The sequence below is a fragment of the Saccostrea cucullata genome, unplaced genomic scaffold, assembly GCF_032062105.1.
Source record: "Saccostrea cucullata isolate Sc308-1 unplaced genomic scaffold, CSIRO_AGI_Scuc_v1 ctg1289, whole genome shotgun sequence".
NCBI lineage: Eukaryota > Metazoa > Mollusca > Bivalvia > Ostreida > Ostreidae > Saccostrea > Saccostrea cuccullata.
Window position 1 is genome coordinate 326,362 of NW_026928460.1, and position 17,153 is coordinate 343,514.

General features: G+C 33.8%; 1 protein-coding gene across 1 annotated transcript; it reads right to left on the reverse strand.

The window, feature by feature from the left end:
• Positions 1-3,887: 3,887 nt before the first annotated feature.
• On the reverse strand, positions 3,888-17,137 carry LOC134277677 (GTP-binding protein GEM-like). The gene is made up of 5 exons (XM_062760005.1): positions 16,764-17,137; positions 15,720-16,460; positions 10,654-10,730; positions 5,767-5,950; positions 3,888-4,949 (listed from the first exon to the last, which is right to left on the reverse strand). The coding sequence occupies exons 2-5, from the start codon at positions 16,231-16,233 to the stop codon at positions 4,684-4,686; spliced, it is 1,041 nt and encodes a 346-aa protein (XP_062615989.1). The 5' UTR covers positions 16,234-16,460; positions 16,764-17,137; the 3' UTR covers positions 3,888-4,683.
• Positions 17,138-17,153: the final 16 nt, after the last annotated feature.

Consider the following 17,153-nt stretch of genomic DNA (forward strand, 5'->3'; position numbering starts at 1 on the left):
TTTCAGATATTACTCAAAAAAATTTACGTTAAAATTGGCTCAATTTTTCCCCGGATTTTCAGAATACATTTACTATATTTGTCCCACTTTGTTGATAGAATTCAAAAGAAAAAATTTTTAATAGATATTTCAGAACCAGCATAACACATTTAACTGCAAAAAACAGCTTTTTGTGCAATAAGGATGGAAAAATAGGAATCCAAAATTAACAGTACTGTTATAGATCAAAATGGAAAAACTGATCATTTTCGTCTAAAAAACCTTCCGCCACAAAATATAGTCCCTATCTTAATTCTACTTGAATGGAATTTAATCGCTGTTTTTTCATTGAATATAGTTAAATTTGCACTGTTGAATTCAGATTTAATGTTAGAACGTAAAAATGATGCAGAAGTTTATAAAATAAAGGACCTGACCAAATTAGGCTCAAAATCTCAGGATCGAACGTCCTTAAAAACAGTTTATAGAGACAAAAGAGTCTCTATCGAAAACATCTTGACCATATTAGAATACAAAAAAGGAAAAAGGTGACCCGATCCAAGATTTTACAAAAAAGGAAAGGAGGGTTGATACCCCAAGTGCCTGTTTTTTCTTACTTTCATAACCTTTAATCAGTTGAATTGTTAAGGTTTTGCCAAAGGTCAAGATGTCCAAAAAAATTATTTTTACAATAGCTCCAAAACTATATACGTATAAAGTTAAAACTTTTACAGTCTATAAGTATATATCATTGATTAACAGATAGAAAGTATTACTTGAAAACAAATATTTAAAACAAAATAATTATTTTTTTCAGAAAAAATATCTCAAAAAAATTGCATGTTTAAAAAAATGCAGCTGCTTAACTTTGTACTTTCAGAGAAAACCATCATTACAGATATAATATATGTTTATCAAATACCAATGAAGGACAAGTTGGACGTGAATGGTCTCTGAAATGCTGTTATTAAAAGCTTGATATGTATAAAGACAAAACTCCTATAAAATCTGCCATTTGCAATGTACTTTCGGTTTCATATTTGAATTTTTGGACAAAATAAACAGAGAAAACAACTTTCCAGAGGCTATCGAAGTCCAACTTTCCCTTCCCTCCTTGATTATCACATATTAAATCTACATGTACAATGATGTCATTCTCTAAAACAGCTGTAAAAGTACGGAATTAATTAGGTGTAGTTAAATAATAATATATATCTTATTTAAAGAATTTTTCTCGATATATACTAGTGTCTCATTATATCGCGGTACTTAATCCTTTTGTATAAAAAGTGTTATTCCAATTTTTTATATATTTTTATGGACTAACTTTTTAGTGTCAAATTATTTGTTTTAAGTTATTGTCTATTTTTAAAACAGGAAGTTTTATTTACCTCCTAAATTGGAGATCAATCGCGGATATATTAATAATTTTTATTTTTGAATTTAAAATTTTAAACAAATATATAAGACCTAAAAGATGAACTATGGTATAATTTTTTGGTTATAAATTTAATGGTTAAAAATAATAAAAAATAATTTTTTTGTACTTATAGCAAAGGAAGAGAAAAGTACTTAAGCAGTTGGGAATTGGAAATTTACAACAGCACTAAATAGAAAAATGATCCTTGATTAAGTCTCTTTATGTTCTTAGTGTAGTCTACTTGCATGCCATATTATAATCAGACAAAAACTGTATTTGGAGTAGCATTTTAAGAGAATTTCAAAGAAATTTCTATTTTAAGTAACCAAGGCAATAATTCACACAAAACACACAGAACTTCACTTGTGTGCCAAGTCATTTTGAAATTGACAAAAACTGTAGGAGGAGTAGCAATTTTGAAAAAATTTCTCAGAAACACATAACCACGGCAACAGCGAAATCAAAAACCGATACACAGAATTATGTACCTTAGTGTAGCCTACTTGTTTACCAAGTTATTTTGAAAACAATCCAAAACTGTAGGAGGAGTAGCATTTTGAAAGAATTTCATAGAAATTTCTATTTTTAGTAACCAAGGCAACACCATCGAAATCAAAAACCGATACACAGAATTATGTATCTTAGTGTAGTCTACTTGTTAACCGAGTCATTTTAAAATCAGACCAAAACTGTAAGAGGAGTAGCATTTTGAAAGAATTTCACAGAAATTTCTACTTTTAGTAACCATGGCAACACCGTTCATGGAAATCAAAAACCGATACACAGAATTATGTATCTTAGTGTAGTCTACTTGTGTGCCAAGTTATACTGCAATCAGACCAAAACTGTAGGAGGAGTAGCATTTTGAAAGAATTTCGTAGAAATTTCTATTTTTAGTAACCACGGCAAAACCGTTCATGAAAATCAAAAACCGATAAACAGAATTATGTATCTTAGTGTAGTCTACTTGTGTGCCAAGTTATACTGAAAAAAAAACTGTAGGAGGAGTAGCATTTTGAAAGAATTTCGCAGAAATTTCTATTTTTAGTAACCATGGCAACACCGTTCATGGAAATCAAAAACCGATGCACTATTTAATGTATCTTAGTGTAATATACTTATGTGCCAAGTTATATTGAAATCAAACCAAAACTGTAGGAAGAGTTGCATTTTTGAAAGTATTTCACAGAATTTTCTATTTTTAGTAACCATGGCAACACCGTTCATCGAAATCAAAAACCGATATACAGAATTATGTATCTTAGTGTAGTCTACTTGTGCGCCAAGTTATATTGAAATCAGACCAAAACTGTAGGAGGAGTAGCATTTTGAAAATTTGTTTACAGACAGACAGACAGACAGACAGACGGACGGACGCCGGACGCATTACTATCGCATAAGCTCTTCTGGTCTCTGACCAGTAGAGCTAAAAACGTGACTGGAAATATGTAAAATTATGTTTTTTAAAATGTTTTTTTTTTTTTCAAACGGATGTTCCATACTTCTTAATCATCAAAAACGTAAACATTCAGACAACAAAAACATATTGTCCATCAGTAAAAAGAATAAAGGCTATGTATCCAAATTTTGCAACATACCGCGATACAACGAAACCCGCGATATAATGAGAATCGAGTATAAATATTTTTTTTAAATATTTGTTTAAAGTGAAACTTTTTTCTGTTGATCAATGATATATTTTTAAACTGTAAAAGTTTTCACTTTATTAACCGAATAGTTTTGGAGCTATTGTAAAAATAATTTTTTGACATGTGTTGACCTTTTGCAAAACCCTAAATACACTTTCAACTGCAAATTGATAATTTTCTATTAACTTTCACACAAAACACAACTTTATGTCCCTTAGTTGTAAGAACTGAAAACACATGAGCATACAAATATACCTTTATTATTTTTTTTACGATAATTTATCATATACACACAGTTTTATAAATTTACAAACATGAGGAACATAGGTAAATTTTGAAAAATATTAATATAAATATTACAGTATGCCGTAAAAAAATTAAGAATTTACAACGTGACATATTAAATAGTAATAAATATCCTTGGTAAACCCGTATGTAATGAATATTAACAAAATGACAAAAGGAATATTGGATAGGCTTTGCAACTTAAAAAACCCCCATCAACATACTAGTAATTCAACTGTGACAAAACAGTAACGACGGACCTTATTGGATGATAAACAGAATACATCACGTGAGCTGATGTCATATTTTTATGTTAATTACACAATTCAAATTCAATTTATTGACATCATCATGTTGGTATACAGTCAAATTGACAAATCAAATCACAGACAACAGGAAAATGAATATAAAAATATAATCATATAACGGCTACTTATATGCAATAGAAAAGATATTCATTACATATAGTTATATTTTCATGTTCAAAGCCGGAAAAATTACTTTTTGATTTCTAAAATGTCTTTAAACTACATATTTGAATTAAGTTAACTGAAGTTATTTGAAAACATAATTTGTCAAGAAGATCGAAATAAACACTGAAAAGCAGCTTGGTTCCTTGTTAAATATCACTGAAAGAGTTGATTGACCATATGTAAAGGATATAAGGAATAATGTAAATTTTGAAGTTATGAGTTAAAAAAACAAATATTTGGAATTGTCAAATTTAGGTGCACTCAGTACCGATTTCATAAAAATTAATTACATGATGCGCCATTCGGTAAAAAGGATGAAACTCGGTAACATTGCAAAACTTTATTTTAAACTACTAGTAAATGTCTTTTGTTCACCTGAAACCAATTTTGTTTTTGTAATTTTCAGATCAAAAATAACTGACAAATGCACAATAGTTCTTTTTCTCTTTAAATTTGCATTAACAGAAAGAGTAAGAGACCAACTCACTTTTAGATATTACCAACCTCTATAAATTCCTTTGCAATGCATTTAATGAAGAAAAGGAAGTGAACACTGAGACATATTTTCTGTATAGTATATTGTAGAACAATAAGATTATGTTTTCAACAATGTTTTCACTCAATAAAAACTTTCAAGAAAAACCAAATTTACAGTGTCATGGTAAATGCCTTTGTATTTTTGATTGGTCAAGCATGGAAGAATTTTAGAATAAATGTTACTAGTGACTTCTTGTCTGACACAAGAAAAAAAGGAAAAAAACAACAAAATCAACAGCTACTACAAATATTGCAATCGCAAATATAAAAGCAAAAATTTACAAATTTTTTCAATGGTTATTAAACGTAAACCACTGAAATTCAAATGAAGAATATGACGTCACAACTCGTACAAATTCTCGCATGACTTGTCTTTTTTACTGTGTTTTCTGAACAGTTTTGTTAGAATTCCTTTGGCAATTCGAAAGGAACCCCTTCGGTGTTCCTTGTGGTTTTTGTGCGCCTCATGCTCCTCAACTGCTTCCGGGTCATGCTTCAGCCGGATCTGACTAAGCACACCGACCAGAAGTTCATCCACGTGATGATTTAGGGCCGCTGATGTCTCAGCATATTTGCTGTCATACTGGTGTGCGGCCGCTCGAGCTTCTGAAATTACAACAAAATATATAAAATGTGTAAATGTGTTTCCTGAAATCTATGTTATATCCCGTGATTGCAAAATAATAGCAAAAATAGTATACAGTTAAATATATCATTATAGAAGTTAGCAAGATTCCAGTTCCCCATGGCAAAGGCTTAACCCGGGCCAAGACACAGCAAAAAGAAATATCCTGGTCGAGGGGATCGAATTGGAATCTTGAGAACTCTCTCAATGATGGTCCCCGTAAACTTCACAATTCAAATTTCTGAAACGAATTACATTTTTAGAATTTTATAGTTTTAGTGATTCTAGTATTAATTTCTTGAGTATAATTCCCATTTAACGATCTAAGTTTTATGTAGAGAAAATCTGAATGATAAACTCTTAATAAATATTTTATTACATTAGAAAAATTTGTAAATAATATAATTTTAGAGAAAAATAAATATCTCTATGAAACAAAATATTGCAGAGTTGAGATATATTTATCTAAGTTCTCAGCAAAGCCACGATTGATGTATTCTCACAAGCAAGAAAATGCGAAAGTATCTACATAAGGCATCAAGTTAAAAGGTCAATGTCTATTGGCATGCAAGAAAGATCATAGCTGCCCCGGAAAAAATATGTAACTGTCCAAGACGTGTTGTGCAGAAGAAATTGAAATGCAATGTTGCCATCTGCTTATACTTTATCTGCTAAGTTTCTTATCATCATTTATATAAATCTGGAACTCTGCAGATTTTGCAAAAGGATAGATATTTTTTCTCATAGGATCCTTTTGCTTTTATTGAATATTTCAAGAAAAACCTACAGAAAACATACCCTCTGAAGAAATGACCCTTTTTCTAACAATATCAATTTTGTTGGCGACCAAAATAACGGCCTTCGTGGAACAGAGCTCATGTCGTATCTGAAACAGGGTCTCGACCGCCATCTCAAACGTTGACCGGTCGTTGACGGAGAAAACAACGAGGTAGGCATCAACTTCATGTTCGTTCACATCCTCCTGTGAATAGCATTAATAGGGTTGATATCAATGGAATGCATAATTGCAGAGGTCATTAATATGGAATTCTACGGCATTGGTAAAAATGAAATATGGAGATAACGAAAATTATTCAAGCTCAAAGGCTTTAACAATACTCATCGGGAGCAGAGCGAACGTGGACCTCCATGCACATCAAGTGGGATCAGTAGCTGCAGAACTGTAGCTCTCCGAAAAAAATATATTTTGACAGACCGGAGAGCTACAGTACCACCCATTGAAAAACTGTATATTTATTGCGCACATAAAAGTGCGCTATTTCTCGATTTGTTTCTCCATGTTTTTAAAACTGTCATCTCAAAATATTACTAACCGTGTGTTCCTAACATATTCTTTCACTATTTCCACAACAAACATTCCTTATAATTGTTGTTAATTAATAGCCCTCCTGGCCCTGAAATTGAGATCATTGAAAATTTTATCTATTCATACTGCCATTTTGGTCTGCAAGATAATTCGGTCCAACACGCTTCATATAGATGTCAACTACGAAAGTACTTGAAAGAGGAGAAAGGAATATTTTTGAAATCTAGCTTATTTTGCAATATTGAGTAAGAATTGGAAAAATCAAGCCAGAATCAAGCGCACTTTTTGTGCGCAATAAATACAATTTTTTAGCTCACCTGAGCCGAAGGCTCAAGTGAGCTTTTCTGATCATATTTTGTCCGTCGTCCGTCCGTCTGTCTGTCCGTCCGTCTGTAAACTTTTCACATTTTCGATTTCTTCTCAAGAACCACTGAGCCAATTTTGACCACACTTGGTAAAAAGCATCCTTGGGTAAAGGGAAATTTAGATTGTTAAAATGAAGGGCCAAGTCCCCTCACAAGGGGAGATAATCTAGAAAAGGCAAAAATAGGGTGGGGTCATTAAAAAATCTTCTTCTCAAGAACTTCTCAAGAACCATAGGGCCAGAAAAGCTGAAACTTATGTGGAAGCATCCTGAGGTAGTGTAGATTCTAAATTGTTCAAATCATGACCCCCGGGGGTAGGGTGGGGCCACAATGGGGAATTAAAGTTTTATTTAGAAATATTTAGGAAAAATCTTTAAAAATCTTCTTCTCAAGAACCACTGGAATAGAAAAGCTGAAACGTATGTATGTGGAAGCATTCTTGGGTAGAGTAGATTCTAAATTTTTCAAATCATGACCCCCGGGGGTATGGCGGGGCCACAATGGGGAATCAAAGTTTTACATAGAAATATTTAGGAAAAATCTTTAAAAATCTTCTTCTCAAGAACCACTAGGCCAGAAAAGCTGAAACCTATGTGGAAGTATTCTGGGATAGTGTAGACTCTAAATTGTTCAAATCATGACCCCCCGGGGTAGGGCGGGGCCACAATGGGAAATCAAGGTTTTACATAGAAATATATAGGAAAAATCTTTATAAAAACCTTCTTCTCAAGAACCACTGGGCCACAAAAGCTGAAACTTATGTGGAAGCTTCCTTGGGTAGTGTAGACTCTAAATTTTTCAAATCATGACCCTCGGGGGTAGGGCAGGGCCACAATGGGAAATCAAGTTTTACATAGAAATATAAAGGAAAAATCTTTAAAAATCTTCTTCTCAAGAACCACTGGGCCAGAAAGGCTTTAACTTATGTAGAAGCATTCTGGGGTAGTGTAGATTCTAAATTGTTCAAATCATGACCCCCGGGGGTAAGGCGGGGCCACAATGGGAAATCTAATTTTTACATAGAAATATATAAGAAAAACATAAAAAATCTTCTTCTCAAGAACCACTTTGCCAGAATAGCTGAAACTTATGTGGAGGCATCCTGGGTTAGTGTTGGTTTTAAATTCTTCAAACCATGACCCCGGGGTTTGGGGGATGGGGATGGGGGTGGGGGGCACAATAAGGTCTCAAAGTTTTTCATAGAAATATATAGAAAAAATCTTCTCCTCAAGACCCACTGGGCCAGAAAAGCTGAAACTTATGTGGAAGCTTCCTGGGATAGTGTAGATTTCAAATTGTTCAAATCATGACCCCTGGGGGTAAGGTGGGGTCACAATATGTATTACAAGGGGGAAATCTAGGAAAGAACAGCATGGGCAAGGCTTCTCAGGTGAGCGATGTGGCCCATGGGCCTCTTGTTTTTCAATTGGTGGCACTTTAGCTCTCCGGTCTGTCGATAGATTTTTTTCCGGAGAACTTTATTTCAAAATTTCAAAATTTTGTGCTTTTTTGACATATTATAATAATTGTATATTAAGTTTGGATATACACATCTGCTAATTGTTCTGAATAATTTCGAGAAAAGAGGCATAGTAGTGTAATAAAATAATTTAGGACTTGTAATGGAGGTATATGACAACGAAGAATCTTGATATTAAAAATGAAACATCTTGATTTGTTCCCAGAGTAATTGCTTCAATAAATCAATTGCAGAAAAAAACCTATCAGTGAGTTTATATGCATAGAACACAGAAACTCTACAACAAATCCACAATAATTCACTTCCGTAATTTGCTAGTTGTATGCTGACTAACCGATAATTGGTCTCTTATATTATTAGTTGTCCATCCCGTTTTTCTCCTCAATTTAGTCTTATTACATGTATACATACATTTGATTTATCTGATACATTTACGTGAAAAAGTGGAGTAGAAAATCAGTGCTGCAATTTGCTCATAAATTTTCTCATGTTTGCACTGGAAACTGAGTGTGTAATCAAATTTACAATAGATTAAGTAAGTTGATCGTTCGTCATTTAATTGGCAAATAGATAAAAACACAAATACACTAAAAGCTTGCAAAAAATGACAAAGAATTTGCAAAAGCAGAAATGAGAGAAACAGCAAAATATGTCTTGTGTTAATGTGAGAAAGAATTCCACATAAAAATCACGTGATTTTCAACGTGTTCGTTTGAATCTGAAATGTACTTGTAAAATATTCTGGTGTGTGGCCTAATGCCCTTTCCATTCTCTTGAAAAACATTTGAAAATGCAATAAAGATTTTAGTTTTGTTTGTAGTTTTAGTTTTTCTGAGAATTACATCCTCTGGGATTCATACACACACATTTAAAAACTTCCGTATTAGTTTATCAATTGTTACAGCGCTTTCGAGCACTTTTTGTCTGCATGCAACCTACATGTATAGACCATTATTAACGTTTTCTATTGCGATGGTTTTAACGTGAAGGATTTTGAAACATTATCGATACGTGTAAATTGTTGTTGTGTAAATGTTTTGTTTCATAATATAGTTGAAAAAAAAATCCAATAAATTATCTCAACATTTTAACGATAAACGAGAAAGCTATTTTTAATGTAAAGCGTGAGAAAAAAAATCAAATAAATTAATATCTCAACATTTTAACGATAAACGAGAAAGCTATTTTTAATGTAAAGCGTGAGATAAACTCTTTTTCCTCCAAAATAATAAGAAAAACAAATCAAGGCACCTTTATATAAGTAAACTGAATATAAGTAATACTGTATAAGTCAAGTTTTACATAATGTCTTAGCTTAAAAGAATAATTCGATTTACAATATAATGGCGTAGAGGTATGACTCTGAACTTTATACAATGTTGCATTTTTTTAATATTTAAGAAATGAGATATTTTGCGTCATTAGAAATCAAAATATTTCCAATTCATTCCAATAGGTGCATTATATTTATTTGTTTGTATCATATCTTTCGCTAAAAAGGTACACATGACACGAGTTGTAAATTTTCGCAGTGGTTGCTTGTCAGCTTGCTAGGTTGTGAATTTTTGCAGTGGTTGCCCACTTGCCCAGCGGGTAGAAAGTCGTTAGACAAAATGCACTAGGTATCATATTTTTTCTATATTGCAAATCATCAGTAATTTTATGATTTCCCACAAGGACAAGGCCATTTTTCATTAAAAAAAAATATTTTTGCGTCTAGTAAATTCCATACAGACCCTAATATAACACACAACAGTTCTGGTACATCTAGAATCACTTACAAACTTAACAAACATGTAACAAATTAACGGTACAACCACTGAGATTTCGAAAACGAAAATAGTGGAAACTGAGTCCAGCTGTTCCTGTCAATTTAACTCTTACCTGAAAAATTCAAATCAGATTACCAGTAAATTAACACCTTCCCTTGAAAGATACATGTATACAATCAAATTGCCTGTAATTTAAAATTTTCCTTGACAAGACCTTTCAACAATGTTAAGTCGAATTGTCTGAAAAGATCTATAATGTGATTGCCTGTAAAATAACCTCTTCCCAGAATTTCCTGTAAATTTACCTCTTCTCTTGAAAGATCTATAAATCAAATGGCCTGTAAATTTACCCTTTCCTTTGAAAGATATATAATCGAATTACCTGAAAATTAACTTCTACTCAGGAAGGATCTAAAAATAGGATTTCCTGTAAATTAAACTCCTCTGAAATTGAATTGCCTGTAAATTTATTATCAATTACAGTTAAGTGTGCAGTTTTTCATTACGTCACGATCTTTTTCGACAGATGCATCTAGCGTAAACAATTTACGCCCCCTCTGTGGAATTGGTCAACTCATATTATCAACATTGACACGGAGATAGTCAGCTGCATGAGCAACCAATCAGGGATTAGAAGAAAAGCTTGCGGTTAGGAGGTGTGTACTATTTACCTTGAGCGCAGCCGTCATCATAAGTTGTGACGTAATACAAAACTGCACACTTAACTGAAATTGATAATACCTCTTCCCTGGATGGATCTATAAATCGGATAGTGGACTCTTCACCGTCTAGTTGTACCGTCACTGTTTTGTCACCCCCTAGAAAAAAGAAATATTTCTCTTTATTCTCTAAATAATTCTACTTTTTCAAAATTACAGACGAGAGTAGCGGAATGTGTTGTCGCTGGTGGCCATATACTATACTATGATTCATTATTCACCAGTATTCATTTTTGAAGGAACAACGTATTCTACATGTTTAATTAAAGAAATGTGTTTAATTTTTTTTTACCAAGCATTGTAAGACTGAAGGTCTGTAACATTTTCTTTGTTGATTAGCAACGTCCAATTGTTTTCTTGTATTTCACCAATTATTCTCTCATTGAAAGAAAACTGTACTTTTCTTTCATAATCATATAATCTTTTCATGGCAAACCCACATTATCTATACTATTTTGAAATCCTATATGCAGCCTCTTTGTTTTTCAAAGAAAATAACTGAGTAAAAAAGATAATAATGATCTTTAGGAATTGCATCATGACATTCACCAGCTTTGTATTCTCCTAAGCTCAGAGCTAATAATGGATGTCTTGCATGCAAAATGTCAAAACATCACGCAAGTTCAAAACTCTTAAAAATTGAATACTAATTAATTTGGCCACTGATTAGTTCAGAGGAAAAATATATTGATTAAGGTTCCAAACTGAAAAGTAATTATTTCGGCTAAAGTAGACCAAGTGCAACAAAAATAAGAATTCGTAATTAGAAATTGTGTAAGCTAATGGTTAAACATGGCTTTTCTAGTAATTAAATGTGTCACAGTTTTCTTGTCTGCGGGCAGATCGAAGACCAATCGATAATCCGACCAAGACACAGAGTGATTTTGTCGGAGATTAACGCAGTGGACAAGATGTACAACAAGAAGTGGATAATCATGAAGGATGTCCTTGAAAATCAAGGTCAATGTACCTCATCATATTGATGCATTGCCAGGATTATGTTTTGACTAATTGGCGTTTAAAATAAGGCTGTGCAGTATTAATGTTATCAAAAGACGTCGATTTTATTTATGACTGCATATACTGTAATTTATTATTCACACATTTGTAACCTTAATATCACTCCTCTCATGTCCTCTTTAGTTTTTTTTATTCTATTTGATATTTCTTTTTAATTTTAGAAATACATGTTATATTTTTAAATATATAATATAAGTAGATATTTAATTAAGTTAAGTATTCAATATTGAAATGATACTACTAATCCTTAAGTATAAAACACAATTAAGATTTGGGAATTTTCAGAGAACAATTTTTCCTAACTAGCCAAAATATCTCACCCCCCCCCCTTTCGCAATCAGAAACCACGCAAGTTTGCGTGACCTTTTCCTTCAAATGGAAAAACTCAAAAAGAAATGTATGTATTGTACGCTCTGCAATCCGTGTACCTTAAAAGTTCATCTTATCTTCTAGTCAATGTCGTTTCAAAGATTTTTGGTGCTTACAAAGAATGTCTATTAGAAAGATGCATGATTGTGCAAAAATGATGATTTATATACTGCATCTACGACATTCAGATTTGCCACTGCCATTCAGATTTTAAAAAATGTGACGAGATATCACAAATTTTATTTGGATGCCTTGTCGTTAGAGCGAGTGTCATATGAGAAAACTGTCCCGCATTCTGGCGCATGCACAGTCAATATTTCACTTCTCATCATCGCATTCGGTTTAAGCACAATTCACGCAATAATGATTAATAAGTAAAAAAAGTATAGTTTTTTTTCCAAAAAGCTTTGCAGTCTTTAGCAACAATTTTGAAACAGTAACTGAAGTACACCTATCACGCCGTAGTTTTCTTGAGCTTTTTTGACTTAGAATTATATCGTCTTTTTACAGATATTAAGCCTATCGAAAGAAAGCCTATGCAAAATACAAAATATAAAAAAACAAAAAATAATACTTTGCAGTAATAACCATGAGAAAGTGTATTGTTTAAAATTTCATTCATTGCTATCTTTCTCTGTTCGTTTTGTTGATTTTTTTTTTAAGATTGAAAATGATGAAAAATAGTGAAGTGGTACGAAAGTAATCACAACAGAAAATTTCCTCTCTTGCCTTGAACAGCATTTCAACTAATAAAAGAACTGGAAATTTTTACGTCAAGAAATTTCTACCATTCACAAAAGAGAGGAAGTTGGTAGTGACTAGTCCGAAGACTTTACAATACTGCAACTCTGTATACCGTCTCCGAGGGAGAAGACGATGGTAATTCACCATTGCTGATTTCAAAATGTCATAGCAAATTCTTTTTTGCATTTGTAGGAGGGATGAAGAAGACTTTGTTTCGCGGCTTAAGCGCCTAACTTATTATATATATATTTATTAAATAGAAATTATTTTCATGCGTCGTCCGCGTGGGGCAGTGGTAGAGCGGCTGCTAAAGAGTCGCGGAGTAAGGAGTTAATTCTTATGTCGAGGGTTCGAATCCCACCGAGGGACTTGGAGGCCGATCTTTCGGATGAGACAGTAAAAACCGAGTTCGCGTGTCGCAGTAGATGCTGGCACGAAAAAGATCCCTCACTGCTCGATGGCCCTCAACGTCTCAAGCCACGGCCCGGAGTCCGTATATAGTTCTCTCCTACTTGGATTGGAGAAGTGGAGAGGATCGTATATTTCGGCCGTGGTTTGCGACGATGGGTAGCTCTGAGTGTCGAATACAGGTAAAAATCTGCAGCTCTCCAGCCGGCAAGTGCTGGCGTCTTCGTATGAGTGAAAACTTCTTAAGAGGGACGTTAAACAACAAGCAAACAAACAAAAAGTTCTTTTCATGCCTTGCAACAATTGCATTTTCTAATGTAAGAATTCCATATTTTCATGTTAAAAGTCAATGTTTCCATTTCTTAGCCATCTTATTCAATTTGTTGCCATTAACTATGGCACATTTTTTTGCAACATTCTTTGATAATATTCTGTTCACTATTACATGTCAAGATATTGCATTCATATGATCCTTTAGAATGTAAAATAAGTAGTAACACTAAGGTTTGAAAAAGCGATCATGTTGAAAATTAAATGACTGCGCACTATCTTATAGGCATAGCAGCTAATGCACCTACAGCGGTAGTTATTCTTTAGCAACATGACAGTCAAAATCCAAAAGGGTTACCAATGAGCGCGGATGACGTTAAACACAGAATTATTTTACATAATATATATCTAAAGTAAAGATGCAAAAGTCAACTACACTGCTCTGGGAACGCTGTGGGACTGCTTTAGAAGTCCCAGAAAACAGTGGAACTGCTTTGTGTCAGGTTGGGTCTGGTTGGTAGTGTACCATTTCTTATTTCTATAGCGGAAATTCAACTGAAAACAAGATAGGCCTAATGCACTTACGAATCCCTAATTCTTTTGAGGACCAAGTATACATAGTTATGCATCGCAACGATTATATTTTTATTCAGTAGGTTTCTGCGTTATGAATTATAAATATTGTGGTGATACAACACTGTATTTCATGTACAGTGTAAAGAAACTGTGGCCTCAGCTGTCGGATAGGAAGCAAAGGCCAATCTCCTATTGATTTCGGGCCAATATCCCTTGCCAGATGTGACAATGGGGGCTTTTAGAAATGCTTAAGCTCATTATTTCTACTTTAAAAGAAATTTCAATCACGTAATCAGTGAAGAAAGACCCCTTTTAGAGGCGCAATTTATTTGGTGTTAATGGAAAGTTTTAAAGAGAATAACATTCGATCGATTAAGAGCAAAACAAAGTCATAGCCAGAGAGGGGTATGCTAGAAATCTAACGATAAATTTCTGGTAGGAGAGGGTATATAAAGTAGGTGTCTAAGTGCAGTCTGTGGGGATAATTTTATATTATACACTGTGGACTATATATTAAAGTGTAGATGCACGCTTCTAATTCCGCCTGATGGTTTATGGTTGATTGATGATAAACCTTGAGCTTAGAACCATTAACTGAGTGGATTAAGGACGAATTTAAACAACCTTATGTAGGATTTTATTTTTTAAAATATGTATTTTGGAGGCTATTAGTGCAGAGCCAAAATCCCGAAACACTTACATGTAGAATTATACTGGGAACAAATTGTAATTTGTATTGACTGATAGAATGAGTCACTCCGTATGCGTACATGTAAAATGTCATTCAAGTATTTTCATGATTATTCCAGTAAATTAATCTAATAACGCATATAAAAACGATTGTGGCAACACTAATCAAGGGGAAACAAAATAACAAACATCGCCAATTTCACACAAAACATATCGTTACGTTAATTTAGACCCCTCCCCCCGAAAAAAATTAGAAATGTTAATATTCTATAGACGGAATTTTGTTATGGAAGAAAGGTACTAGAAAAGTGCTTGACTTTTGTTTGATTTTTTTCCCCAAAAAACCTTATTATCTGATTTATCTGCAAGGGCATGTGACTTAATCGATTTCTGTTCAAGTCGTCAATCATAAAAGCAGAAATAGTCATTTTAAATTCATACCAATTGCTTTCATTAAGATGAGGTCCCGTTGCGTTTAGAAGCGTCAGCATGATCAATTAAGGCCACTAGCACTCACTAGTATATTATTTTTCCAGGAAGCAATTGAACTTTTATCATTTTTTGCTGTATAGGAAGTGTTTACATCACCGCATCTCACGATTTATGCTTATCCTTTCATGTTTCATGCACTTAAGTGGTGAAATGAAATAAAAAAGTAAAATGCCCCTCATCGTTTATCCTAGCATTCCATTCTATAATTACGAGATCATTTAGGACTTAAGTGAGGAATTCACAACAATAGACCAATGCAATGGCATATTATCTTTCTATTATTCCTCTCGTCTCCCCGTACAATCGATCATTCCCATCAAATGGTGTGTACAAGATAATATTGCTGCATATCATAAAACTCATTTCATTTCACTGGCTAGCAATTTATGATGATTTTATTACTAATGCACTTGACATTTTCAAACCTTAAAGCTTTTTTACATAAATAATAGAATTTCTAGATTATTTTGATAATCTTTATGCTTATAGTAAAAGAAAAAGCACAATTTCTTTACTCACCGTCGCCATCAGATGACGTTCCAATGTACTCTGACGTCATAAACTGTGTTGTCAGAAGAGTTTTTCCAACACCAGCGGGCCCTAACACAACAACAGTAAAAGGCACATTCTCTGTCTCTTCATCTCGCACAACACACTCTAAATCTGAGCTGGAGACATGGCGAACTTCAGTGTCTGACGAAGAAAAACTGTCCGAAACATGCAAGTGGTCTTTATGTCTATTGCGTTTGACGCTGTCACCACGATTCACAATACCACCTTTAGATGTTGTCTTAAAAGACCGTACCCTGCAAAGTGCTCCTTTAGATTCCTCCTCGTCTCCGTCCGTCGTGATATTGTTAGGAGAAGGTCCACGGTGTGTATGATGGTGTGATGGCATGCTATTCCTCCGGGGGCGGAATTCATGTTCCTCGTGTTCCTTTGGCCGGGGGCGACCCTTGAAGGACCTCGATCTCGTGTGGTGTCCGTGATCCTCCGCTACATTCGGTGACAGAAAGCGGTCACTATGATCCATTGTCAAGTTCCTCTTGCTGCACAGTTTTTAATCCATTTTCTTCCGTCTTACACAGTTATATTGCTTGGAGCAACTCTCGCTAATACCATGAGGTCCCTGGCATTTTCTTTTATATTTGCTTGATCTAATAAAGATATTGATCACTGTTCTGTTTTGTCACGTGAAAGCCTTTGTACCCAATCAATCAATTCAACCTTTTTACCATGACGCGACTGATGTGAAAGAAGCTGAAAATGAAAATTCAAAATACCTTTATTTGAGAATTATGTCCTGACGTTTTGACAAACAACAGAGCTGTATCAAATAACAGACATTTTTCGAATCGAAATAACATCGCTGGTATCGATTTGCAACTACCCAGGGTATATTTACCGAGTTCCTTTTGGCAGAAAAGCCACACCAGATAGTTTCTCGAACATTGATCTCCTCCGAAACCATTAATTTCATCTACGTTTTACACTATATTGTATATATTTATGGATTGAGGAGGCCTTACAAATTTACAATGCTCCAATAAAGAGAAAACTCACCATCATCAATTGTCGCTCTGGTAATGTTTCTGGAAGAGCCTGGAGACAAATAATCGTCCAGGACCGATTGTATTACAGTTATGGTGCTGATTAAATCGATAAACGTGTAGAGTGGACTCCTGGGACCAGTGTGGAACTCAGTATTGAAATGAACCCATTCCATCACAATATTGTTGTTAACCTAGATGTTAAGGACCTGTTTATGATTTCCGCGTGTATATCGGATTCAGAATGACAATTTTAACTAATACAACATATTGTTTGTGCGACACAGCTGCGCATAGGATAACATGTCAACACTTTTTGGCATATATTGAATGTCGTAAATATTGCATTGTTTAATTATTTATCCGTATACGAACGAAATACTCTCGCAAACATGATACTACG